We start from the raw sequence: 26,260 nt of genomic DNA on the forward strand, positions 1-26,260 counted from the left end.
CTAGCATTAATACAGTAATTCCGATGACTTTGTGTACGATTTTATTTTTTTATGAAGATCGCGGAAGAAATTGAGCGAGAGTGAAAATCATGCACAGATGATCCGCAACCGGATAATCGGGAGTCTGCTGTAATAAGCTCTCTAACAGCAGCTAGTTACATGGTATATCACTGAAAAATTTTCTTATTTATTGCTAAAAAATGGCATTTTAAGCAAGGAGAGTATCACTAGGTTTTGATTTTCAATAATCTTTCTCACATGAAATTTACATAATTTCAATGAAAGTGTCGCCAGTCATAAGCCAGGACTACAGCAATAGTTGTGCTCCACAGACTGTATGTTAAATATTAATTGTAGGCAGACTCTTTCGGGTAGTAAAAAATGTACACTGGGTTTTATTATAACCAGCCTTGATAAGTTGAGTCCATGTTTTGATCTGACTGCCATTGAATGTAAACTATGATGTAAGGAACCATGTGTTGTCGGTTTTGTTTCATGTCTATACCTTCCTTCATTTTTGGATTTGTCTACTCTTCCTTTCATCCATGCATTTATTATTTTTCATCCATAACAGACTGCATGGTTGTTTAAATTATTTGAACTCACAATTAATTCATATGACCCTTTCCATATAGCTTGTTGACACAAGTCTGTATTTGTTTTAGGTCAGAAAACGTGAGGCCTTCAGGAGGCATAGGAAGCATCATCATGGAGATGAGCATATACTTCTTAAGATAAGTTTGTCTCAGACAAAGCATAAAACGAGGATAATAAAACTCCAGCCAGCTGTCCATCATGATAGAGTAAGTAATGAACTGGTCATTTGGATTAATGATTTCCATGGATTGAAGGCTCTAGCCAGGTTTTTTTTAATTTGGCAATTCTGTCCCTGGTCCATTTTTCTTCTGAAATCCTAGAAGGTGTAGCCTGCATTTAGGTTTGCCATGGATCAAACTAGCAGAAATTGACACTTATCCATGTTGGAAAACCCACTCAGGTGGGACTCAAACCAGCAACCCTCAGATCAGCAGGCAAGAGCAAGGACCCTGCCACCATGAGTTTATTATGAGCATTAATTAATACTGTGGCTCCAAAAGTTTTTGGGATTTTATTCCCTGTATCCTCCCCTCCCATTTCTGACTTCATTATGGCATGGGTGTATTTCCATTTTACCTTTACCGTCTCTTTACTTCTACTAATTGTAAATGTGCATTGTAGGACAATATGCAAATTTCCCTTACTAATGGGCGGTAGTCTACACTGCCTTAATGAAAGCACAGGTTTCTTTCATCCCTATTCCAACCTTAAGTGCTCACTAATGAGGCCAAAGTAATTTATGCTCATTTATTAATTAATGCTCATAATTAACTCGTGGTGACAGGACTCCTTATTGCGGCAATGCTTCCTTTCCCTTTTATGATGATGATTGTATTGATGAGTTTCATTGATGTGTTCTTCTGCCGGTATTTGAAGATATTTTCGGAAATTAGTTTACAGTGGTCATTTATCAGAGAAATCTATGTTTCATTTCTTTTACAATAAGAACTTTCTAGAGAAAGTCTACTAGTTTACTACTACTAGAGAAGGAAGAAGGAATTCAAGATGGCGTCCGGTTCGATAAACGTAGAATGCAACGAGTGTAAAAACCATCTAAAAACTAGTGAAAAAGCCCTCCACTGTGAATATTGCAAGAAATTATATCATCATAAGTGTACGGGCTTGAAAGAAATTGCTTTAAGAGCTCTGGAGGAATTTTATGGTTTATTCTGGAAGTGCTTATCATGTCGCGTTAACGAAGGAAACCAACTTCATAAAATGGCGGACGACATCGAACTATTAAAAGAAGAAATTCGCAACATCAAAGATAACGCTAAGCCACATAATGCTGGGAAGGAATCTCGAGTGAAAAATGTGAGTTTTGCAGACACAGCAGCAACAAGGTCTGTTTCTAATAGTGACGCAAATCATGAAATCGAGGCCTCTCGTGACGCTGCCAAGCATCGGGTGAACGACAAAAATGAAGCTGGTTTTGGAGCAACGACTGTTTCCGGCAAAAAAGAAGTGGTAAATAACAAAAAGAAAAAAGCGTTACGTGTAGATCAAACAAACTATGGGGTATTGCGTATTGAGTGTCCAGCATCTGAATCAATCGACGAGTGCAACAACAAAACTGACGAAGGTTACACTCAAGTGATCCATAAACGCAAACGTCGTCCTCCTCCAACTGTGGGTTGTTCTGCCAAAAAAGGTTCACTGATGGGTATTCCAAAGCGTGTGCACATTCACATTTGGAACCTTCCTTCGAATACAACAGCGGAAGACGTCCGGAAGTACATCGGAGAAGAAAAGCCCGAAATCACCGACGCTTCAATTGAAATTGAACAGTTAAAGGTAAATAGAGGGGAATACGCCTCGTTTCATATTTCTGTAAATGATGAGTGTGTTGGCCGTGACTTATTGTCAGGAGACTTTTGGCCAAAGAACGTTTACTACGGAAACTTTTTCTTGCCGAAATTTCGTCAGAATACTATCTCTCGCCCGGAAACATGACTAGGTAGCTCACTCAGCATCTACTATCACAATGTGCAATCGCTGAGAAACAAACTGCATGATCTAGAAATATTATTTAACAAAGAACATGGTCAAATTAACCTCTTATGCATTACTGAACACTGGTTGAACGCCAAGGAAGTCGATTTCATCCGCATTCCTGGTTTTTCTGTTGGTAATATCTCATGCAGGTCGAGTTTTAAAAATGGTGGAACATGCATTTTTGTAAAACATGGCATTGAACACAAGCCAATCTTTCTTACAAATGTCTCTAGCATTGATAAACATTTTGAATTCTGTATTGTAAAAATTCCTCCCCTCAACATCGTAATTGTTTGTGTATATAGATCCCCTGCTGGTGACATCAACATTTTCATTAACTCACTCACAGAGTTACTGGATAATTTGTTAAAAACTTGTGGTGTTAACTTCATTTTATGTGGTGATTTTAATATCAACTTCGCAAAGGATGACTGTGATATTGCTATGAGACTTGTTAATGTTTTAAACTGTTTTAACCTTAATGTATGCATCAAAAACCCTACTAGAATCGCAAAATATAAACAATCCACAATAGACCAAATCATGACAAACATCCCTGAAAAAAATATAAAAATTGACATTTTTGAACCTGGTTTCTCTGACCACAAAGCAATTTTAGCGGAAGTAAACTGTGATTCTAAACTTCTTAAAAATCCTACTGTATGGTCTCAGAAACGTTGCTACCATGATAACCTCATCCATCTTTTTGGGCTTTCACTGCAAAACGAACAATGGAGTGAAGTATTCACAGCAGATTCCTTTGATGCTAAAATGGATGCTTTCCTATCCAGATTTCAATACATATTTGACACAACTTTTCAATCTAAAAAGTGTAGGGCCTGCATCTCTGACACAAGACTTAATAGTTGGATAACACCTGATATTGTCCACCTAAGCAAAGTAAAACGCGACTTATACAATAAATATAAGCAATGTTGCAGTGATCAAAACAGGACTGCTTATAAATGTTTTGTCAAACAATACAAGAAAATAATCCATAGAGCAAAATCTACTTACAATGATAAATTGATAAAAAACTCAGGGAATGCTACAAAGGCTGCCTGGTCGATTATTAAGAAAGAGAGTAACAAAAATACTGCCTCTTTACCTGAGGACTTGAGTGTTTTACACTCTGGCACTTTGATAACAAACCCATTAACCGTGGCAAATGTTTTTAATGATCACTTTATTGAAACCCCTGAGAAAATACTCAAAACATTAAGCAGCAATCATGCTACAAAAGATCCCTATTACAAGCAACCAGCATCTAAAAATAAGAATGCACCTTTTATTTACCCAGCCACTCCAAGGGAAATTTTACAAATTGGCCTCTCCCTCCATAACAAAATGTCATCGGGCTTTGATGGCATCCCGGATAAGATTATTAAATACTCTATCCCGTTCATCGTAAACCCACTCACCTATTTGTGTAACTTATCAATATCAGAAGGTATTTTCCCTCAGCAGCTAAAGATTTGCAAAGTCTACCCCCTCTTTAAAAAAGGAGACAAAAAGGATTGTAATAACTACAGACCCATAAGTTTACTTTCAGGTTTTTCAAAGATTTTCGAAAAAGTCATGTACAATCGACTTTTAAGTTTTTTAGATAAAAATGCAAGTTTATCCAAATACCAATTTGGCTTCCGACAAAATAAGTCAACAACTGATGCTTTGTTTGAATTTCTAAATGATGCAACTGATGCTCTCGACAAAAATAACCAAACTGTGGGGTTGTTCATTGATCTCAGAAAAGCATTTGATACTGTAAACCACGACATATTGTTGAAATGCCTCTTAAATTATGGTATTACAGGAGTAGCTTATTCTTGGTTAAATTCTTACCTAACTAACAGACACCAAATTGTCCAAATTTCTTACTTGGACTCAAACACAAAATATATAAATAATTGCTCCTCTACTATGAAAGAAGTCAAATATGGTGTACCCCAAGGGTCAATCCTTGGGCCGTTATTGTTCACTTTGTATATTAACGACCTTCCTGAATATCTCCAGGAAGCAAAAACAATCTTATTCGCTGATGACACTAGTATATTGTTGCAAGCCCCAAATTCGCAAGAATTACAGATTAAGGTAAACTCTACAGTTCGAAGTATTCAAATGTGGCTAAAAAATAGTATGTTGGCAGTTAACCTAGAAAAAACTGTATGTATGAACTTAAATTGTAAATCGCCACCAACAGTGGAACTATTCAACTCTGAAATAACTTATGTAAATAATATTTCTTTCCTTGGAATCACACTAGACAAATCCTTGAAGTGGTCTAGACATGTCGAAATCTTAACCACCAAACTGTCACATATTATGTATCAACTGCGCTATTTACGATCAAGTGTTTCTTTGAGTGTTTTAAAATATGTGTACTATGCTAATTTTCAATCCTTAATCTCTTATGGCATTATTTTATGGGGTGACAGTTGCAATAGCACTGAGGTATTCACTATGCAAAAGAAAGCTGTAAGAATTATGCTAAACCTAAAATATAGAGAATCCTGTCGACCTCACTTTGAGGCACACAAAATTTTAACTCTAACATCCATTTATATTCTGAACTTAATGCTATTCATAAAAAAACGTATAAATTCTCTCCCAAAAAATTCTGACTTCCATTCACATATGACCAGAACCAAAGACTGTTTACATGTGCTACCCAGGAAAACAAAAAGGAGTAGTAATGGTCCTCTACATAAGGGTACAAAACTATATAACCTTTTACCAGAAAAATTGAGAAGTTTGTCTTCTGTAAATAATTTTAAAGTAAATCTGAAAAGATACCTGACTGGAAAGGCATTGTATAGTGTTGATGAATTTATTAACTATTGTAAAGAAAGTATGTAGTTTGATGTGTTAACCTATTAAATGAGAATTGTATACCTGTGCTTAAGGTTTTGTGCTGTGAAGTAAGTGTTGAAGTATACATGGCTGTTGTTCAGCTTTCACTATTGTGTGCTTGAAATTTGTAATGTAACTTTTTTATTTTAGGAAGATGTCTTTGTTTTTTTGAGTGAACATTATCTAAAATACCAATTATGTATTATACTTGACGAAGCCTATACCATTTACTTACTTGTATTGGTTCTTTTGGCTAATAAAACTATTATTATTATTATTATTACTGCTAAAGTATGTTTACTCTGATGATTCTTTAATTGTTCAATGTATCCTCATCTGTTTGTTGCAGGGAGATTTCCACTACGTGATAACCCATGGAAATGAGAATGGTGACTTTGAGTTGGTCAAAAAGCATGGTGTTTGGGCATTACACTTCAGGCAGAGGCTGAAAATGCCTGGAACATTTGATCTGGAAGTGGAAGGACGAACGAAGCATAGAAGAGGAAGGAAGGGAGGTCACTCATCCAGTCATGAAGAGAATAATAACATTTGGGAGAAACCTTTAGAGCTGAGAATAAGGCTCATTGTGACGCAGTAGATCTAGTTTTATACTTTCTCCTGTGGACATTTAAGTGCCATCAATCACCATGCTGCAGTTCTCTGTGAGCTATTGGATATTTCTCAATTAATGTGAGCAAGTCATTAAGCAATGCTGCCAGTTAGCATTAGGGGACCAAGGAAAGTGCCTTAGTAAAAAAGCATTTTAACATCTCAACCTCAAATTCATTAATGCAATTCATTCTTCAGATGAGATATTTTAGCTCTCGACATTTTGGAATGTACCTATTAATAGTCTTCTATCTAACCAGTCATCAAGGAAGTCGTGTTCCAAATCTTAAGTTTGGCTTTATTTCATTTAGATGCAAAGGCTTTCAAGTACATTTTGGAATACTCACAGGTACCATAAACTTATTTTTAAATTAATCATGAATGTTATTAAATGATGTATGAGGTGATAAACAGTTGTATTTGTGACCAATGATACGAGTGAGGAACTTGTCTTGAGATTTTAGATAAATGCTCATGAAGCTCGGCAGATTGTTAAAAAAGAGTAAATGACTTCATTGATGTGTTATTGTCAATGAACATTACTAGTTAAAGGATTTCATGAGGAAGTGCTAAGAAGTGTCCTACCTTCTTCTATTGATATTTTGTTTTTTTCCCAAAGTTGGGGAAATCAACCCTTACTAGTAAATTTATTTCTTCTCTTTGTGTCTATCATCACTGCCAAATCTACATTGAAATCACCATGTTAGTAGTAGTAACATATTTTTTAGTTCTTAAATGGATAATATTAACCTGTTTTATCAATGCCTATTGGCTGTGCAGAATATTATCAGTTGTAGTCCTTGAAAAGCCCCTACTTCTGATTACGTAGAGAAAATATCTAGTTTAATTTTTAATTCAGTCCTTAAAACATAGTATTCAATAATGAGCCAATTTCATTTTAGTGCTTTATAAAGATAATGTAAAATATTAATGAAAAATTCTGTAATTATATTTTTACAAGTGTTATTATTTTATGTAATTATGAAATTGTGTTCTCAGCATGATTTTATTGAGATTTGTTCATAAAATTGAATGACCCCCTAGTACTAAGCTATGGATTTCTGTGTACTATTAAACTACAGAATTTTATTTTTTAAACTTAAGCTCATTAATATGATAGTGACATTCTCCTGTGTGTGAATCTCTTTCTTGTGTTTGAAAGTATCAAAAGAAAACCTTGCAATTAGTTAAATCAGAAAACATATCTTTTAGGGAGAACATGTGCCTTGAATACTTTAAATTATTTTTAGTAATTGTATCACAAATTGTATGGTTTGCGATCATTTTTTTGTCTTTCAGTCTTCGTCCATCTGTGTTTGTTGTTGTTATTCCTAAGAGAAACCCGCACGGCGGGAGAAATGCTGAATTTGGTGCTGATTTTCTGAAAAAAATGGTACTTAATTGTAAAATATGATTTGTTAAGTGATTAAATTTAGGATAATAAATGTAAAATTTTGTAGGAACTAATACTGTTTCTGAATTTATTGGTAGTATTGAGTAAAAGAAATCTTGTGCCAGAAAGTGAAATTTAAACATGTAAGCGTCTAAAAAGATATGGAAAGAAGGAAAGAATAAGCGAAGTTCACCACTGGTTATGACTTATGCCTATTATTTGAATTACTCATCAATTTCCAACTGTGTCAACATGTATGGTAGTGTATTAGGAAGAGGTAATCTACATCTTAGGGCATTTACAATGAGAGGGAAAAAAGAGTGAGGAAAACATTAAAGACAATGAGTCAGCCTTAGGCTTCTTTTAGCTAGGACACCCAAAGTCTTGCAAGGTAATGCCTTATACTATCGTGTATCCATATAAAAAATTATGCAGTGAATTTTAATGCTCAGCCGCATCATAATTGCCTGCATAACTTCATAATAATGGAATTAGTTGATATTTTTTATTATAATAGGTAGAGTGCAGGGAGCATGATCTGAGTGATGGACTGTTGATCAGAGGTTCTTTTATTCAAGTCAAAGGTGTAACGACATAATTTGAGGATCAATTCAGATTTCCCATCTGTGGATTAATCTTGGATGGACAAAGATTTCTAGGCGTGAGGGCACACCGGGATATGTTCCCCCTTTCCTCATCTGAGCGAACAACCCTATTCGGCAAGCTTCACTGTACTGTAGAGGGGAGACTGGGAAAACATTATTTATGTTGTTTAATGGTGTCATATCCATAGAATGTGATGATGAAGATCTAATGGTCATGAATCATTTTTCACAATTCATTTATGTGCCATTTCTCTGAGTGTACCTTTATGCCATATCATCTTGTGAATCCAATCATCTCCCAATTATTTATATTTAAGTTTTTTCCCAATATCAATTGATCTTTTCCATGAGAAATCACTGGGCAGTGAAGGTTTTTGAAATAATAACTTTGTGTTGAAATTCGTTAGTAGAGCATTCTTGAAACGACTGTTTTATTCACATTACACACATATCAATACATGATTTTAGTTCTTAATTTTGATATGATACAGAAAAAAAATATTAAACAGACAAGTAATATGATACACGACATACATTTATTAGTTTTTATAATCAGAGAGCATTCTCTGTTTAGTGATTCAATTACAATGATGGTAATGCCACTCAAAAAAGTTGCTCATTCTTAGAGGTGATTCATCATTATATATCTTAATTGAGGCAAAAATATAATTTATGAAGGAAATTTACAAGTGAAATTATACAAAAATAAGCTTATTTAGATAGAATTTGTTTTGCCTATAATGCATGAGATTTCATTAGCACACACTGCAGCGTGGGACTAGTTAAAGGCTCTTATCTATTTACAAGTAATGGCCTCAGTAGTTTTTCAATGCTTAAGCACCGATTTATACTCTATGGCATTGACTTCATAAGTTTGTCATGTGGTCAAGAGCTAATTGACCGCATTCTCAGCTGTGAGAGCTAATGCTGTTTTATTTTTTGGGAATGTTTTCATCATTACTTCCAAAGAAATAAAGGTTTGACATCAGATGCTATGGGTAGAATAAACACCATGATTTTAAATTATAATCATTTTTCCACTTGGCCAAATATGGATGTTGCACTTGCATTGTAAATTGCAATGAAATTCTGTTGGTACATACTTGAACACATTATTGTTTCATTCACTCCATCATTCACTGCAAAGTTTTTTCAATCACTCGTTTAGATTATGACTCCTTTTACATTCAAATCTATCATTTGAAAACATTTTTGGCACTCTCACTACGACTGCTCATAGTTTTTAGTCTGCAACTATAGCTGTACACTTGGATTGACTCACTCGTTTTAAAACCGATTTTAAAGTCACACCAATGAAAATACTTATGGCGGAAATCTATAGCCAACTCAGAAAGGAGGAATTTCCGTTATCCTTCTGATCCTTATTGGCACCACTTATGTCAAATTTTATATTTTGGTCGACTAACTTAAACGACCACAAATCGTCTTGATAGCACACCACCAATGCCTTTTAGTTGAGTGTTCACTCGTCTTCTGTCAGTCTTGAACTTTCTTTTTCACGCCTTTCTTTCTACCTTTACCCCCACCTCCTTTGCCCCTTCTCCTACCATTATCGGGATGAGTCACTTCGCAACTGCACCCACTACGGACCTCTATGTAATCCAACGTCCATCCGGGCCCACTAACCAAAGGGAAGGCAGGGAAATATACACCATGGATCCTGTGGTATCTCTGCTGGTGCCTCTCTGATTCTGAGGTTCTGTTGGGGTCGCTCTTTACCAGGGCATATGAGAAGGAGGTCTTCTGGATGCACCTTGACTGGTTGTGGTGCCTCTTGTTCAGAAAGCGGCAAGGAGTTCCCTCCACACCCTCTTTGCACGAGACATCGATGAATCTCTGCCGCTTGTTGTCTACTGTGTACAGTTCAACGTACATGCCCTCACTGTTCTTTCCACCATCAGGCTCAACCATCTCGGTGACTGAGGGACAGCACTCCAGAGGATCAAGGTTCCGCCTCACCTCTGATCCCCTTTCCCTTGACTTCCGGAGTGGCCCGCCACCAACTCCCACTTCGCGATCCCCAGCCCTCATATGCACAGGTCTCCCCCCTCCCCCATCAAATCCCAATGCTGCCATATCTTCAGGTTCGTCGTCTATTGCTGCGTCTGAGAGCAAGACGTCCTTGTCCCTATTTGATAGAAAAGAGGAGATTAAAATCATAATTTGTTGCAGAAGCTTTATCATTGGAGCAGTGATATTTTCCACATATTCAGTGATTTTATAACATCAAACAGGTATCAGCCCAGTCAAAAGGAATCTAAGGATATTCTATTGTCAGCTTATATTAAGCACAGGGAATATTTCATTACTTAATGATATAGGGAGTGATAACAACCTTGCTAAGATGCCATATGGTAACCATATGAATGCAAGTTAAAAAAGTATGTAAAGCGACACCGTCTGAGAAAATCCTCCTGAATTGAAATCTCAGAGGAATCTTTGTGATAGATGACTGTTGAGATATTTCATTCCCAATGTGCAAGACAGCGGCAGTTCCTCATCCCTACCCCGAAGGCATCCGCACTGGTTATTTTTTATTTTAAATGAGAAAGAGAATTAGAGTGCTTTAGATCATAATTTGACTTAAATTTGCAAGAGATGATATAATATTTCCAGATTCAGTGAAGACTGTCTTCAACTTTGATTGGAAGACTGGACTCCATAATAGAACAGTTACTAAGAACTTTCATTGGATGACAAAAACTGCCCGAAATCTACCATCACTGAAAACCCCATTAAAATTATCAAAAAGGTTGTTTTTACTCTAATTAAAGAAACTTTAAAGAAATTGTATGTTTTTATGCATTCTTTTAATTCTGTTTAATGGTTATATCAATAATCCTTCCTCTCACCCTGAACAACCAGTTTAAATTATTTATGAAGTCAGTCCTAGACTTAGATGTAATTGAAGGAGGAACTGCTGAAGCAAGCAGCTAAAATAAACATCAAAGATATATCTCCTATTGCCGTAACGATGCAGCCATTCAAATATATTGACAATTGACCATAGGAGTAATGTTGTCCCTAATTGGCAACTTGCACTTAGTGCCTATGAAAGGTACATAATTGACCCACATCAGGTATGAGTATCAGGCCAGCAGACTGGGAAGAAGGCCGATAAAGAGTGCACATCTTTCCCCCTAACTCAACAATTCTTATTGCATTTCACATTTTTCAGGAGGGTTACCTTGAAGGTGTAATGCAATTCGGAAGGGATCATATAGGTAGGAGTGCACCTATGATTGCTATCATCCAAACACTTCAGAGTGGTTCAAACCCCTCGAACCCTCCTATGCTCAACAGACCTCGGTCATCTCCCTACACGAGTGTTCAGTTACGTACTTATTCTTAAAATTTTATTGCCTGTCCAACAGGAGATACGGTTTGCTAGATGACTTTCAGCATTTAGCATTAGATCATCATCATATAAGGGACCCTGACCTATGTACAATAAAACACTTACCAGTCAAACCGGTCCTCGTGATCTCCCCTGAATCCGAATGAGTGCCTTGGAGGCCTTATCAAGGGATCTTGCATTGACCTCGTAGTCGTCTCTGGGAAGTCCGATGGGTCAAGTGTCTCTTCGCCGTCGTCGAATGATGACTCCACCAAAAATTCGCGATCGTTACTGCCCCCGTTGTGATGCCTAATGTGAACTTGTTGTGTTTGGCGATGGTGATGCTGATGGTGGTGGTGGAACAGGGTGTCGAAGTCGTTACTGATTGCTGAAGCGGGTGGCGTTCGAACGCTGGCGGCCAGGGTGAGCACCTGTTGAGTAGGAAGTATATAGTGAAATGAAATGAATTAAGTCAAAGATCCTTCCGAATTTTTTAAAATAAAAATAATCATGCTAAATTAATAAAAATGGTAAATTCATGTGATGTTTTATTATTGGAGGTATGTCCCAGTTATTTGCTTTGAAGACAAGGCTGTCAAAAATATGTCTCCATATTTTTATTTCAGCCATAAAGTCATATGATACATACTTCACTCCTTAGGTCATTCGTCATCTATCATAATTTATGGAGATTTTAAGCTTATGTGTATCTTGAAAATTTCCTGTAACATAGACTATAGCTCCTAAAACTAAGGGTTAACAGAATCAAAGACATTTTAAAAATTTTCTTCATTTTATTCTTGAGTTATTCGATAAAAAACTTTCCAAGCTTAAAGATGTCACATATATCTATTTTCAACGTAGTCTTTGAGAAAAATTTAGTAATAGGTGCCAATTTTGTTTTAATTATCACTTGAGTTAAAATTGTCTTAAAAGTATTGAAAGGATATTTTCATCATTGCATTTTGATATCTAGACATTACAATTACCTTTGATAAATTTGAATTTCCGGTAATCATAAAGAGGCGTAGCTGTACCTTGCCGCAATGCTACTATGCATTGTGGCAATATTTATGACTTGGTAAGTTTATATTTCCTTTCCCTCGGCTACAGCATTGTCGCGGTGGAAAGGCTTGCACGTTCCTATGACCCCTAGAGCTGCACTGGTGGGATTAATTATAAATTATTCCCGGTAGGGCCGCCCATGCCAGATAGGTCAAAGGGTAGGAGCCAGACGAAAGGTAGTCCACGTGATGGTGTCACGTGAAAAACACTGTTGGAATGGAAGTGGGTAAACCCTACCAACTATCTCTTCCCTGAAAACATGGAGTACAACCAAATGAGCCTCGGAATCTCATCGACCGGGACCTGCAAAGGGCGGGTGGACAATATCCCGTGTGAGATTCTGAAGAATCTAGGGAGGGATAGTACGAAAAGGTTTTTCGAACTAGTATGCAGGATCTATGAGGAGGGATGTTGGATGGAGGATTTCGTGAAGACGTTTTTAATTCCGCTACTGAAAAAGAAGAAAGCTGTGGAATGCGGAGATTACAGGACTATTAGCCTAATATCGCACACGGCAAAAGTGGTACTGAGGATATTGAACAGACGAATGGAGGCGAGGGCAAACGAGTATTTGGGCGAAGATCAGTTTAATTTTAGAAAAGGGAGGTCAACTAATTGTGATGCAATAGTGATAATGAGGTCCCTGGTGGAGAGGAACCTAGAATATGACCAGGACGTGTATGCCTGCTTTGTGGATTTTGAAAAAGCATTTGATAGAGTGAACTGGGTAAAGTTAATGGTTATTCTCAAGAAAATAGGTGTAGATTGGAGGGATGGGCGAATGATTCGTAATCTGTATTTGGCCCAAACTGTGCAAGTGAGGGTAGCAGACGGAGAATCTGGGTGGGCAAGCATGGGCCGAGGAATGAAGCAAGGCTGTCCTCTATCGCCGCTGCTCTTTAAAGTGTACGCTGAGGAAATGGTAAGGGAAGCCTGAGATGAGTTAGAAGCTGGAATAAAAGTGGGAGGAATGATGTTCAAATCAGTGAGATTCGCGGATGATCAGGTGTTGATTAGCTAGTCAGAGAGGTGGCTTCAGGCTGTAGTGGATGCGTTACACAAGAGTTGCGAGGAATATGGGATGAGGATTAATCACAAGAAGACTAAGGTTATGCAGTTTTGTAAAGCATCACGAGCGAGGAATGTGGGACTTAAGATAAAGGTGGGTGGTGAAAATCTTGAGCAGGTTGAGTAGTTCAACTATTTAGGCAGTACGTTAGAGGAAAACGGATACAGTAGTAAGGACATTGAGAAGAGAATTGCATTGGCAAGGAGGAGTTCATGAACAGGAAGGATTCTCTGAGAGAATCGCTTTGTAAGAGTTTAAAGAAAAGGCTAGTGAAGATTTTGATCTGGAGTGTAGCTCTCTATGGTTCGGAAACGTGGACACTGAGGAAAGAAGACGAGAGAAGATTGGAGGCATTCGAGATGTGGGTATGGAGAAGAATGGAGAAGGTGAAATGGACGGAGAGGAAAATGAACGACGAAGTGCTGGAAATGGTTGGCGAGGAGAGGCAGCTTTTAGATGAGGTACGGAGGAGACAGAATGTATGGGTGGAGCGAATACTTAGCGGGGAGGGGATGTTGAAAATGGTGTTAAAGGGTAGAATGTTAGGGAAACGAGGGAGGGGAAGGAAAATAATAGGATTTTTAGATAGATTGAAAGGGAGTAGGCCTTAAAGTGAATTGAAGAAGGCAGCGCTGGAAGGATAGGGAGGCTCCCAAATCACTTCTATCGTACTCCATGGAAACCTACCTTAATCGGTAGAATACTATGGTAATAAAGTTTATATTTAATGGAATGATAGCGAGTTATGGAAATTCTTTCCTTAAATTAAGGTACATAGTCTTGTCATTTTAGTTGCTCCGAAGGATGATCAGTCTGCCACTTACGTAATTATAACCGGTGAGTGATGGCTGAACGCGACCAGACTGTTCTGATTTGCTTTATGCATGGCCTTCACTTTGCTCACTTCTAGTCAGGATTGTAATTCCTCAACCTTGAAATTGCGCGAAAATGCACAAAACAGCATACGTATTGTGCGATTGACTCGAAATCATAAGATGACATGATCCCAAGCCAAATTTTAGGAGCCGACGATTCTCGCCTTTCATTTGTTTCCGCAACGCATGCGACGCGTAGCTGGTAAAGGCACCGATCCATGAACATACATGTGTTCATGTATGCTCACGCACCGATCGTTGGTTGTGTCAGGTTGTGTAGGAGCACCGTGAGGAGCAAAGAATCCACAGAATACTCTGTGTGACTCTGTGGCAGGAGTTTGTGTAGCGTCGACATTGTTGTTGGTGAGCGGCATTGATAATTACTGCCTTTTGACAAACTCATTTATATAATTTAGTTCCTCTGACCCCATTAATTATGTAGTGATTCCATCGGCATTATTTTGGAGAGACTTTAATGGTGATGCTTCGATTCAAGAAAAGTTCTTATTATATTAATCATAAATTTTATTGGCTCGCGTCCAAGTGATTATCATCTTCGTGCTTGAAATTGTGATTATTTGGAAGTTACAGTCTAGTTCTCTAAATCCAATGTTAATTCGGTTACACATAATATACTCGGAGCTGATTATATATCTTTGCGATGTCTTGACTATGTGTAATTCTCGTGCAACGGTTCCGGTAAAACGGGGGAGCTTTCTCGTGGTGTTCCCATCATGCCCTCAAAAAGGTCTCTGCCGCTGATCTCCGCTGTCTCCGTTGTTTTGCGTCCCTGGCGTCTCAGAGATGATCTCTTCTCCTCCTATGCTGATATTATCATCATATTGTTGGACATCTGAGTTGTTATTGTCATTGAAGTGACTAGGTCGGTAGCGTCCAGATTCGTTGAGGTAGATTATCTTTGCCTGTAGTAGGTCATCCAGGCTTCTGCCAACGTCTCGCGTGAACTGCCTTGTAAACCTCATATTTTCATGCTGGGCCACGTAGTTCAGGATTTCCATGTAGTTCGGTCCTCCATGCGGCCAGGAATTTCGAGAAACTGCTTTTGCAATGACATGACCATAAGACCCAGGTACGGAATTTAGCATTTTAGTTTGCTTTGGGGTTTATTTATTTTGTGAAAGACTGTTTTCGCAGGTTACTCTGGGTTACGAGCAACCTTTGCGAGTCTTCATTAGGAACTATCAACTTTTGATTGTTTTAGATCAATTTTGATATAAACGGTGGTGTAAGGGAAGGGCCCCCGCGCACTGGCAAATTTTTAAAGCAACTATCATAGTGTAAGTATATTCATACTTACTCTATGGAACTATGTATTTAGTTGCTTTGAGGAAGTTCCAATGAAACACGGCATTGACTGTGGCCTCGCGCACGGGCGACTTTTTAGTTGCCGCAATTCAATAGACGTCCAAGGGTGATTAAACTATGGCCGGCAGGAATAGACCACATGGGTTTTTAGCAACTAAATAGTTGCTTTGAAAAAGTTGCCAGTGCGCGGGGGCCCTAAAATTTTGCTGTGCAGCATCTTTATGGAGGTTTCGTCTCTGTTCGAATTTTAATTTTTGAGTCTAGCCCTACCCCGCCTTATCCGAATGTCAAATGTCCTCTCTGCTCATAAGCTTCACACGGTGAAACAATTCATCAATAAACTAGTTCATAACTTTAAGTACAGGCTCGGGGCAACCTAAAACACACTTCTCACACTCATATGGAATTATGATCTATCAATTCCAACAACATACTAACTGCCTCAACAAATAACTCGTTTACGGGTCTCTCCTATTCCTGTCCTTCTTGTAGAATTAGTTAATTTTCACGGCTCTATTTGTTTAAATTTGCAAATTATTTTAAAAAGAAAAAGATAAAAAACGATCATAATAATAAAAAACTGCTATTCGCAATAAAAAAGAGAAAATAAAAATTTTGAAAAAGGCTTATAATGAAAAACTAAAAAAATAAATAATTGTCATAAAAAATCTTATGCCTAACAAAATATTAGTTTTAAGTTTCTGCTCACACAAACACCACACTACACACTCAACACGATCATAAGCGCACAATAATTATTGTAATGTGAACTGGCTGGTTAAGGAGAATATGGTTTACCGGGACAGCTTAAACGCGACTTCGGCGCATTAAATAATGAAGAATCCAATACTTCGGTAAATATTTTACTCTCCTCAGGTGCTACTTCATCATTTACAATTGATTTATTAGACTTTCTTGAAGATCGTATGGCAGTGAATATGCATAATTAATGCCAATCGACTCTTGCTTGGATGACCTCTTGATGACAGTTCAGTTTGTACGTATGGATGTTTAGCTAGCATGATTGGGCCGCGAGGAAAGTTTCCGTTAGCACATGGCATCAGGTTTTCTCGTTGGGGATGTTCTGGGTCGGGTGTTCAATTTTGTGGGGAAATAAGGCCAGAATTTATTTAGCATCATTAAATAATGCTCAAGAAATAGAATTTTGTATTTTAACAAGAGGATCTTGTCATATATGATTGCCTGGCGGATGAGGCCTTTGGCAGAGAGGATATTCTTTCGGAAGTAAAAGCGGAGAAAATGTTGAGAATTCCCTGGTAGCCCTGAATCATGGGGCAGGTGACAGATTGAACTTTTCAGTGAAACCACGCCAGGCTTCTTTCTTACCCTCCTTTTGTGCTTCTACCCTTGTGCTCAAATTCCTTTGAAGTCAGTAAAAAAGCGAATGTGAGGTCGAAAGAAAAGAGGTAGTGCATTGGCATGGCCTCATGAGACCAAAAGAGGGTTCGCTAAGTGGTTGGGATTGGAAGGTTAAGATACTGATCCCCACTTAAGGTCTGACGAGAGTAAAAATCGCTTCTCCGTCAGTTTTTGCAGCTCGGGTTTTAAAGCGAGAACAGATCAATAGATGAAAGACAATGGGGATCACCGCCAAGTTTGGGAGGAGAAAAACTGAGTAACTTTCGGGGTATCCTTCTTCGCACTTTTGCTTCGCGAGAGCTCCCTTCCCATCAGGACCTAGATCCGACTTTTAGATAAATTGAAGGCGGCATTTAGGTCCCTTCCGAGCCGTGAGTTCCCTGCCGCCCACGATCTCTTTAGAAGTCTTGACTCGAAGAATCATGCTAAAGCTTTTAGCCCCACCAACACCTTCGTCAGACTACCTACTTCATTAGCTCCTTCCAACCTTCTTCCCCGCGTCAACCGGCCGTCACTTATCTTTTTCTCCTGCTTCGAGCTGGTGGTCGTGCACTTTGGCCAACGTGCCACATATTTTGTGTGGAAAATTCGTGGACTCTATTTATGAGCATTGAAATGGATAATCTATGCTTTTTCGGTGATCATTATTATTCATCCCAGTTAAGTCATTCACCAATTAATTGGACAATTCTCAGTTTCCTCCACTTACAGGTCTAGCGCTAAAATTTCTCGATACGTGGAAAATACGTGGACGTGAGTATTGAAATGGATAATATCTGATTTTTTATTCCGTGCGCTAATGTCTGGTGATCATTCATGTCGGTTAGGCCTTTCTCCAATCAGTCGTACAATTCTCAGTTTCCTTCACCTTTGTTCTAGAGTTAAAATTTCTCTCGATACGTTTTTTCCATTCTATAAAAAAAGCTTTTATCCCTCTTTGTCGACGGAAAGTCACGTAGTTATCGTGTTTTACGTGCCGGAATAATTTCAGGATTTTGTCATGTCGTCCAATAGGGTAGTTTCCTTCATCAAAGAAAACGAAAGGCATTGATTGCGATTCGTTACCCACCATTAGTGTATTCATAATATACAAATTATTTTGTTTTAGAAATCCGGTTTAAACGAATGGCAATGGTCAATTTTAACCTCATTTGAAAAAGGCCAGATTGGCGCCCATGCGATGCCACTCCACTTGACTTCACAGGGACCTAGTTTCTATACGAGTAGATACGAGTTTTACATCGTCTGAGATTACAAATGCATGCATGAGGCACAGAGCTCAGGGAAACATCTCTTAATAATCGCTTATTAAAATTGCCTAAGGTCGGAAAGGTTTCTTCGTTTGATAAGGTAGTAATAATCCATATTTAAGTCAAGCGCTACCTGCTAGCAGGGTACTCTGCTACCTGCTAGCATCCTGCGTCGTATCAGCGCTCAAACCTCGCCTCAAGGTCACCTCACAGGGCAGCAGCGGGAACCAGAAATACGTCACACGGACTTTTCCCATCATTTTTCCCACCCCATCATGTTTCCCTACTTAGCCGTCGCGTTTTCGCGCGCTTGAAAATTTTCACTTTTCGTTTGATCGCGAAAAATAGATATCGTCATTCGAAAATCTGAGAGCGTGAAATACGTACTCCAGGAGTAATAATCTTTCGATTTAGGCAAAAAAAATAACAGGAAACCACCCTATTATCCTGACTAATTTTTCTATTCTTCCCTTTCTCGGCCACCCGAAGCTTAACCGCTCATCATGGTCGCTGTGGGACACTGTGCCAAACAACGCAATATACTCTCTGGTTATGCCTAATGTTTAGTTCCCCTCAATTATATCGATAGCCCCGCGTTGTTTAAAAAAGCTAGCCTTGTTTCATTATCTTATATCATGTCTCGTGTACTAGATCACGTACTTATGATAAAAAGCCCATTTTGTTCTTACTTTGCCTCAGTGAATATTGAGCGAGCTGGATTTTATTTTTTTTGCATCAATGTGAGATAAATATTTTACTTATTAAAGCAATTTTCTATTTTTTAACATGGAATATTTTTCCAACATTGGTGGAATAAGGTATTCGTGTTAATAGAAGGTTAATGTTATGCTTTTGCGGACACTTTAATGCAGCACAGAACTACAGAATAAGAGTTTTGGAGCAAATTCTTGCACCTGAACGGACCTACCCCTTCCTGTGCTTGTAAGGCAGATAATGGACAAGCCTGGGTGCTTCAGCGGTATTTTTTTGGCTTGGCGGAAATTATTCGTGTTACTGTAGCTCAGACCCGGAAAGATCAAAGTCGTTTATTCAGAGGACGAGGGTTCACTACTATGTCATGGTTTTTTCGTGGCCTCTGGAGGTTATCCAACCTACTTTTGTTGGAAAACTACATTTATGATTACCATTTTCAGAATTTGCGTCGAAAGTGGGGTAAGGCGGTCGCTACTTTGCCAACTTCAATCCGAATTTGGTTTTTTAAGGATATTTCTATAATATTTATACGTAGTTTTCCCCTTATTTACCTCTTGAATTTTCCAAAATATGATCGCGTCAGTTTCTAATTTTGGATATTACACCCGAATTTTGTGATTACCATCTTGCCCAACCGTAATTTTCGTCCTGAATCTTTCACCTTCGGTAATATTCTTAAAATTCTCACCAAGTAATAAATTATTTTCAACGTGTTACACTTCATCCAGTCTCATGTCAGTCTTCTTTCATCACTTAACTCGCGATGGCAAGCATTCAAGTCAGCCACTATTCCAGGAACATATTCGTATGCACACATCATTGATCAATCTTTGAGTGCAATCTTGACAAACTACGGATGCATTCTGTTCATTCCAGTCATGCATCTTTCCCAGTTTCATTCATAGGACTTGAAGGTTGGAAGAGAACTGGAAGTTAATTATTTCATCCTGATATTTTATGTAAGCATTGCGTTTGAGTAATCGTATGAAAGCTCTCTCTGCTCCCTTATTTAAGTGCCACTTTTCGATGAAAGGGATATGGGGGAAGCTTGCCGGCGGAGGGAAGTAATTATTCCTGGCGCTTTTTCAGGAAAGTTAATGATGTAAGGACTTTGTGTCCTGAGGTATACGCTGCTGCCCAGAGGAGTATATCAGTTCAAATTATCGGAGAAGGCAATCGGATTGAAGGATCAGCGTTTCCTCTAGAATTCCAGCGTGCTTTCATCGAGTGCTCGCGGACCTACGTGTTTTTGAAATCCCACAGATGCTGTCAGCCCTCACTGGAACGAATAAATAGAGAGATTTAATGAGGACAAACATATTGAGGCTATGATGTCAAATTTAACTGGAATAAAAATAACTTGTGTTTCGGAATAATGTTTAGAATGATCGAGATGATCTTTACCGCTTGTATAGCACTATCGTGACGCATCCTTTGTAATGTTATATAAATGCTGGCCCACCCGAGGACATGGAGAAAAATAAAACAAATGCGGCAGTGACATTTCCTATTTGATGCTCCCTGTTGTAGAACTTAATAATTGTGACTATCAGTTCTGCGATACGACTAGAAAAGGCGGGAATTATTCGTTATTGAATGAGTAATATTTTATTCATTCAGTCGACGAAACACAATTTATCAGCTATCGTATGATTTAGGACTTCATCGTGTGGAATTACATCTCAAAGAAATTAAATTTATTATAATAACTAGCCCAAGATATCATCATTTGAATGAGTAAATTAATTTTTAAAATAATGTTATAACGTGGTAAAATTCTGTTAAATATTTAATATGCAGAAGAGACCGCTAGGCAGCCATTTTAATTGTAAAACCATCATTAATATACAATTAAAAAAATGGCAGCACAAACCTTGATAAGGAATGCCTAGCATTTGAAACCCGGGTTGGTGTGATACATTTATTTGGAATGCATAGTTTTTATTTATCAAAGTGCAACTGTTAGGTGGAATTCGGCATCTTAATTATAACGTAAAAAATTACGTTACCTGCGGTTTAAGGTTGAATTTAACGCCTCGTACAGGAGAGGAAATGCAGTATCAACGATATATCTTCCGTGGGAGACAATTTTTGGCTCGAATTTTCTGAGCTAGAAATAATGATGCGCGGACGTCGATTTGTTCGTAGCAGACTCCCGGCCACCCGTCCGGTTCTTCCTATTTTATTGCCATTACCGTGTTTCCTTTCTTCCGTATCGTCGATGAGTTATGAAATGTGCACTTGTGCGTAGGTTTTCGATTAACCCTCAGAGGATGGGAATCGGAGAGAGAGAGCTATCTCCGTGGCTGACAACCATCGTTCAGGGCTGGGGAATCCGCCACGACACATTTACCTCCTTGGTCTATCCCCCTCGCCACCGGTCATTTATTTCTCACCTTATCCAATCTCGTTAATCAAGCCCGGCGGGGAAAGGGCTTGTCCTCGTGAGAGATGCGAGTGTGCTCCATTGGTCAGTCCAACCGTGGCTTCGAAAGAGATACGCGCGCCCAGTTTTCCTACTCTATCTGTGTCCACGTACACGTATACCTATGCCTGCCAGCTAGCAGCCACGTCGCACATTCAAGAATAGGCATCTTTGGATGGGTTGCGATGACTGGGTTCATGTGTAGTTGTGCAGTGCGCAATCAGGATTCACGTGCGCGAGCGCCCAGAAGCCAAAGCGGCGCCGTAGCGGCAGTAAATCCTGTTCGTTTTGACGCGGAACCATAAGGGAACGTTAGGAATCAGCCCGCGATTCTTTCTTGGGAAATGTTCGCTTTGCAGGAGCAATAATTTCCCTCTGCGCTGCCTCGGTCACTGAATGAATGGCCGTTCAATTTCTCCTGCGTTTGGCGAGTTCATCGGTTTCAGATCTGGTATGAAGAAGAACCGTAGCGGGGTCATTATTTTGTGGAGAAAGAACTATTGAAATGTGGTATGAAGAACAGCCGCACTACAAACATACGTTTTTGTAGGAAGCAACGAAAAAATGAAAAATATTTTAGTGATTCCATTTAAGTGCTAAATATTTTGCTGTGTTGTAGGCGAAATGAAATGATTGTATTTTTGCCTTTTGAAAAATTCAACATATTCTTTGAGTAGTTTTATCAGCGTTCGTCATCGATTTTAATGACCTAAGCAAATTACCCAAGAAGTTTATATCCTAATTAAATTTCTGATCATCAGAACACTCAGTTCTGGTTAATAATTTTAATTAGTCTGAATATCTCTGAAATCAATTGATTTAGATGTTATTTTCCTCTTCATATTTCTCGTATTATTCTTTAACTGTTTGGCTCGTCCCAAAAGAGAATTATTACGAGGTTATCAAGTGGATACACGTACTGTTAGGACGTTTGGCTCAGTGTAACTATTTTTACATGACCTGAGGTTATCCTACTGAGCAATTTACCGTAGACCATTTAGTGATTCAATCTTACCCAGATTTAATAAGCGTATTTCTGCTGTAGTCACCATTGTAATTATTTTCTGTTCACTATTGCGATCGGCCCATTTAAATGGAAAGTCAATGCCAAATCTTATTTCATTTTCAAATAATGATGACCTGCTGTTACTAATGCACCTAGGTGTGCTAAAAGAGAGCTAAATATTTTTCAATGGCAAAAAAAAATTGATTGAATCATAGATCAAACAATCGGCTGGTAACAGAATGATAGATTATTATCAAGGTGCTTTGTTATCATTAGATTTTTTGGCGTCATTTGGAACAGTTATTATGCAGTCTTCATGCCTTCTGTTTACTTTGATGTTCTTCATATAAATCCATGCGAGCTTTCATGATTTTCGTAACAGAATGCTACATTTTTCGAATGGCTCTAGTTTCAGGTTACTTAATCGGTATGTAATTAATTTCTGCTGGAAGCCATGCTGAATTGGACTTGTTTTACAGAAATATTTTTTAATGCAAATCCATTCACCATAACTTTACAATTGATTTTGATACCTTTTAATTGACAGCAATTTATAAAAGTTAACATGGGTGAACTTGCATCAAAATTCGTGTTTTTAATGCTTTTCCAATTTGCAATATTCTATGTCGCGGAACGTTTTCACCGAAAGTTTGGGGGGCTTAATTGTAAGTGCCCAATCTGGCTTATCGAAAAATTGTAATTAAGGAATTAGGGTGATTAATATGATAAAAATATGTCCGGTCATCTCAAGCAGTAATTATTGGTACATCTACAGATTCAGAAGAGTAGGACTTAAAGGTATGTTAAGTGCTATCCTTAATTGGGAACAGTTTATGTGAGTGCAATTGAATGTGATCGATTTTAAATGGAACGAAGATGAATTCGGCAATTGGAATGACTCTATTAGATTGCGATTTAAGATACGGAGGTTGAAATCGCGTATTCAAGTCTCGTTTCCGTTATTCCGTCATGGTGGAACAACTTTGGAATGTTCTCACGGTCATTGGCTTTTTGAGATAAAATTAAGCTGTTTCCTTATGAACTTAGAATACCTTGAAATCGATAAATGCTGCTTTCACTGGATGAAAATTCATGCAGAATCGCGATAAACAGCCTTTGTAAATTTTCACAAAATATTTTGTTACGACACGTTAGAATACCTTACATTCTCTAAATAGGCTTAAATATTACGTAAGGTGGAATTGATTATATTCATCGGCATCCCATGAAATTATATGGGCTACAGAAGTAAGGTTTATTTTTTATTTTATTTTTATTTAATGTGAAGAAAATGGTACATGTGGGGAGCAAGAATTCCAGTTTAAAGTGGACTCATTACTGTAAAATGATGCAAAGAAGCTAATAAAATTACAAAACCAAACCGTAATAAAACAAAACAACGAACTGTTACGGTGGCCATATCCTTTATATGATGCACAAAGGTTAAGAAAAGACTTAGCTGTTTCACAAAATAAAATATATTTGCGACCGGTTTCGATACAGCGTATCATCATCTTCATCATCTGATGATGATGATACGCTGTATCGAAACCGGTCGCAAATATATTTTATTTTGTGAAACAGCTAAGTCTTTTCTTAACCTTTGTGCATCATGAAGGAGTTTCACCATGTTACGCCAACCACCATCGCATTCATATCCTTTGTATTTACGAAGTTATTTTGTATAAAATGATATAATGACGAGTAGGTAAAATGTTTAACTTAATAAGAATAGGGATTATCTGTGTGGAGAGCTTTCATCAGGGCGGAAAGAAGGTGGTAAAGAGAACATTTAATTATTGATAGCCTCGGTATTGGAATGTGGAGTATGGAGTTGGAGCGGTTGTGGTGGGAAGATACGTATGTCGATGACGTTCTTTGCACGATGTACGAGGAATCTTTCTACCGTGTTTTCCTGCTTACCCACGTTACTACTTTCAGTCGAAACGTTAAGCTGTCCAATGCCTCAGATATTCTGGGCAAATAAATTTCTTTGCTTCATTATTCATTCCAGCATCGTACTTTCCTCGACACCATGCCGATCACTTCTACGGCTGTCCTCTATTTCGTACACCTAACTTTATCTTCCTGAATACTCACCTCTCTCGAGTCTTAAGAGAAAATATTACCTTACTTTCAAGAATTGCGCAGTTTCCTCGTTTGCGGACTTCTTAAAAGATCGTAAAAAAAAAAAATTTCTGGTGGAAGTGTCCGTTTTGTTAAATTAATTCCCATTTTCCACGCAAACGAAAAAGCCCTCTTCGGAATCATAAAAAAATCAATATTTATGTAAGTCTGGACATCAAAGCACGACTTATCCTCCTGTAACGCTTCTTATGACAAAATATCATACCAATTTCCATGTCAGATGGGCAGATATGATTGTGCTGTGATACTGAAGATTTCATGGCTTTAAGTACGGTATCACACCATAGAGTGTGTCTGTCTTAACAGTCGTAGTAACTTGTACGGTATTTCATTATCTCCTATACTTAATATTTTCCATTTTCGGGTAAACTAGAAACTATGGTGTGAAAATGTCTGAGGATCATACTATCCGTCTTACACCGTCATTGGGATTAGGGCTCCAGATTATTTTTTCATGAAATAATCTGGTCGTATTTTGAATTCAGAATACTTTGTCCACGAGCATAGTCTTATGAAGACCCTTTTCAGTGAACTATGCGACTTAAAACCAATGAATATCAAGTTGTCGGAACGGACCAGCGTACGTCTCATGGTCTTCAATACTCCCGCGACTCCGTTTTGGCAGTTTTATGGATGGGAGGCCCTGTTAATGTTTTTCTTAACAGTCACTCAGCTCGTCTCGACCCTTATCTTATGTTAGTGGCTGAACCAGACTAAATGTAATATGTCATTTTAAAAATGAATATTATTGGATAGATTGGGCTTCAGAATAGAAAGACCATCCTCGCGTAGTATTTATTCTCGATGCGTAGTCATGCGAAGTCATCGCCGAAAATTCGACGCCGGAACATTTTAATCTTGCGATGAAGTTTCTTCTTTGAAAGAAAATGAAAATGTTACTTTGATACATTCTTCCATGTTATTTAGCCTCAGACATCTGGATTATTTAGGGGGATACATAGAAATCTAGAAACGGAAATGTTGATTTAGTGTCTTGGAGCATAAGGGTTGAAGAATTTTGATAGAAAATTTTTGCCAACGTTCCGGTATATTTGCAAGCCTTCATCTGGGCTATGAATAAATATGAGTTTATAATTTTGATACATAAAATGAACATAAAAGATTATAAGTATGTTTATAATATAATAAAATAAAAAAGAAAAATAATTCAGTTGTAAATTGATGAAAAAGAAGAGACTAGAATTTTTAATAAAAATGTAAACATTTTTATAAACTTTTATACCTATCATGTACCTATCAACATTATACACTCATATTATCTCATAGCACTGATGAAAGTGAAATGAATGAGTATGAGTAGGTACATAATTTTGATGGAGATAAGACAAAATATTATAAGTATAGTTTTTATTGCAGTAAAATAAAAAATAAAAAGAATAAAATTGTAAATTAATTAAAAAGATGAGGCTAAAATGTTTAATAACAATTTTTAACATACATGTAATCTTTTATGCCTTGCGTGTATCAAAACATGTCCTATTATATTTCAGAGCCCTGATGAAGGTGCGTAAATATACCGAAAATTTTGCAAAAATTTGCGTTTAAAATTCTTCGAGACTCTGTACTCTAAGGCA

At 37.8% G+C, this 26,260-nt stretch overlaps 2 protein-coding genes across 2 annotated transcripts in view; one reads left to right on the top strand and one right to left on the bottom strand.

Annotated features, from left to right (window-relative positions):
- LOC124166374 (fibrillin-1-like) overlaps positions 1 to 7,518 on the top strand; it is a 140,030-nt gene extending 132,512 nt beyond the window's left edge. The window contains exons 52-53 of the mRNA XM_046543874.1: positions 666 to 803; positions 5,792 to 7,518. Coding sequence (XP_046399830.1) covers positions 666 to 803; positions 5,792 to 6,040 — 387 coding nt within the window. The 3' untranslated portion in view covers positions 6,041 to 7,518. The remainder of the gene's footprint in view (positions 1 to 665; positions 804 to 5,791) is intronic.
- A 930-nt stretch (positions 7,519 to 8,448) lies between these two features.
- Positions 8,449 to 26,260, bottom strand: part of LOC124166862 — a 462,701-nt gene continuing 444,889 nt past the window's right edge. Inside the window, exons 5-6 of the mRNA XM_046544573.1 lie at positions 11,534 to 11,838; positions 8,449 to 10,198 (exon numbers count right to left, since the gene is read on the bottom strand). Coding sequence (XP_046400529.1) covers positions 9,547 to 10,198; positions 11,534 to 11,838 — 957 coding nt within the window. The 3' untranslated portion in view covers positions 8,449 to 9,546. The remainder of the gene's footprint in view (positions 10,199 to 11,533; positions 11,839 to 26,260) is intronic.

Source organism: Ischnura elegans, chromosome 10 (genome assembly GCF_921293095.1).
Source record: "Ischnura elegans chromosome 10, ioIscEleg1.1, whole genome shotgun sequence".
In the NCBI taxonomy this organism is placed as follows: domain Eukaryota; kingdom Metazoa; phylum Arthropoda; class Insecta; order Odonata; family Coenagrionidae; genus Ischnura; species Ischnura elegans.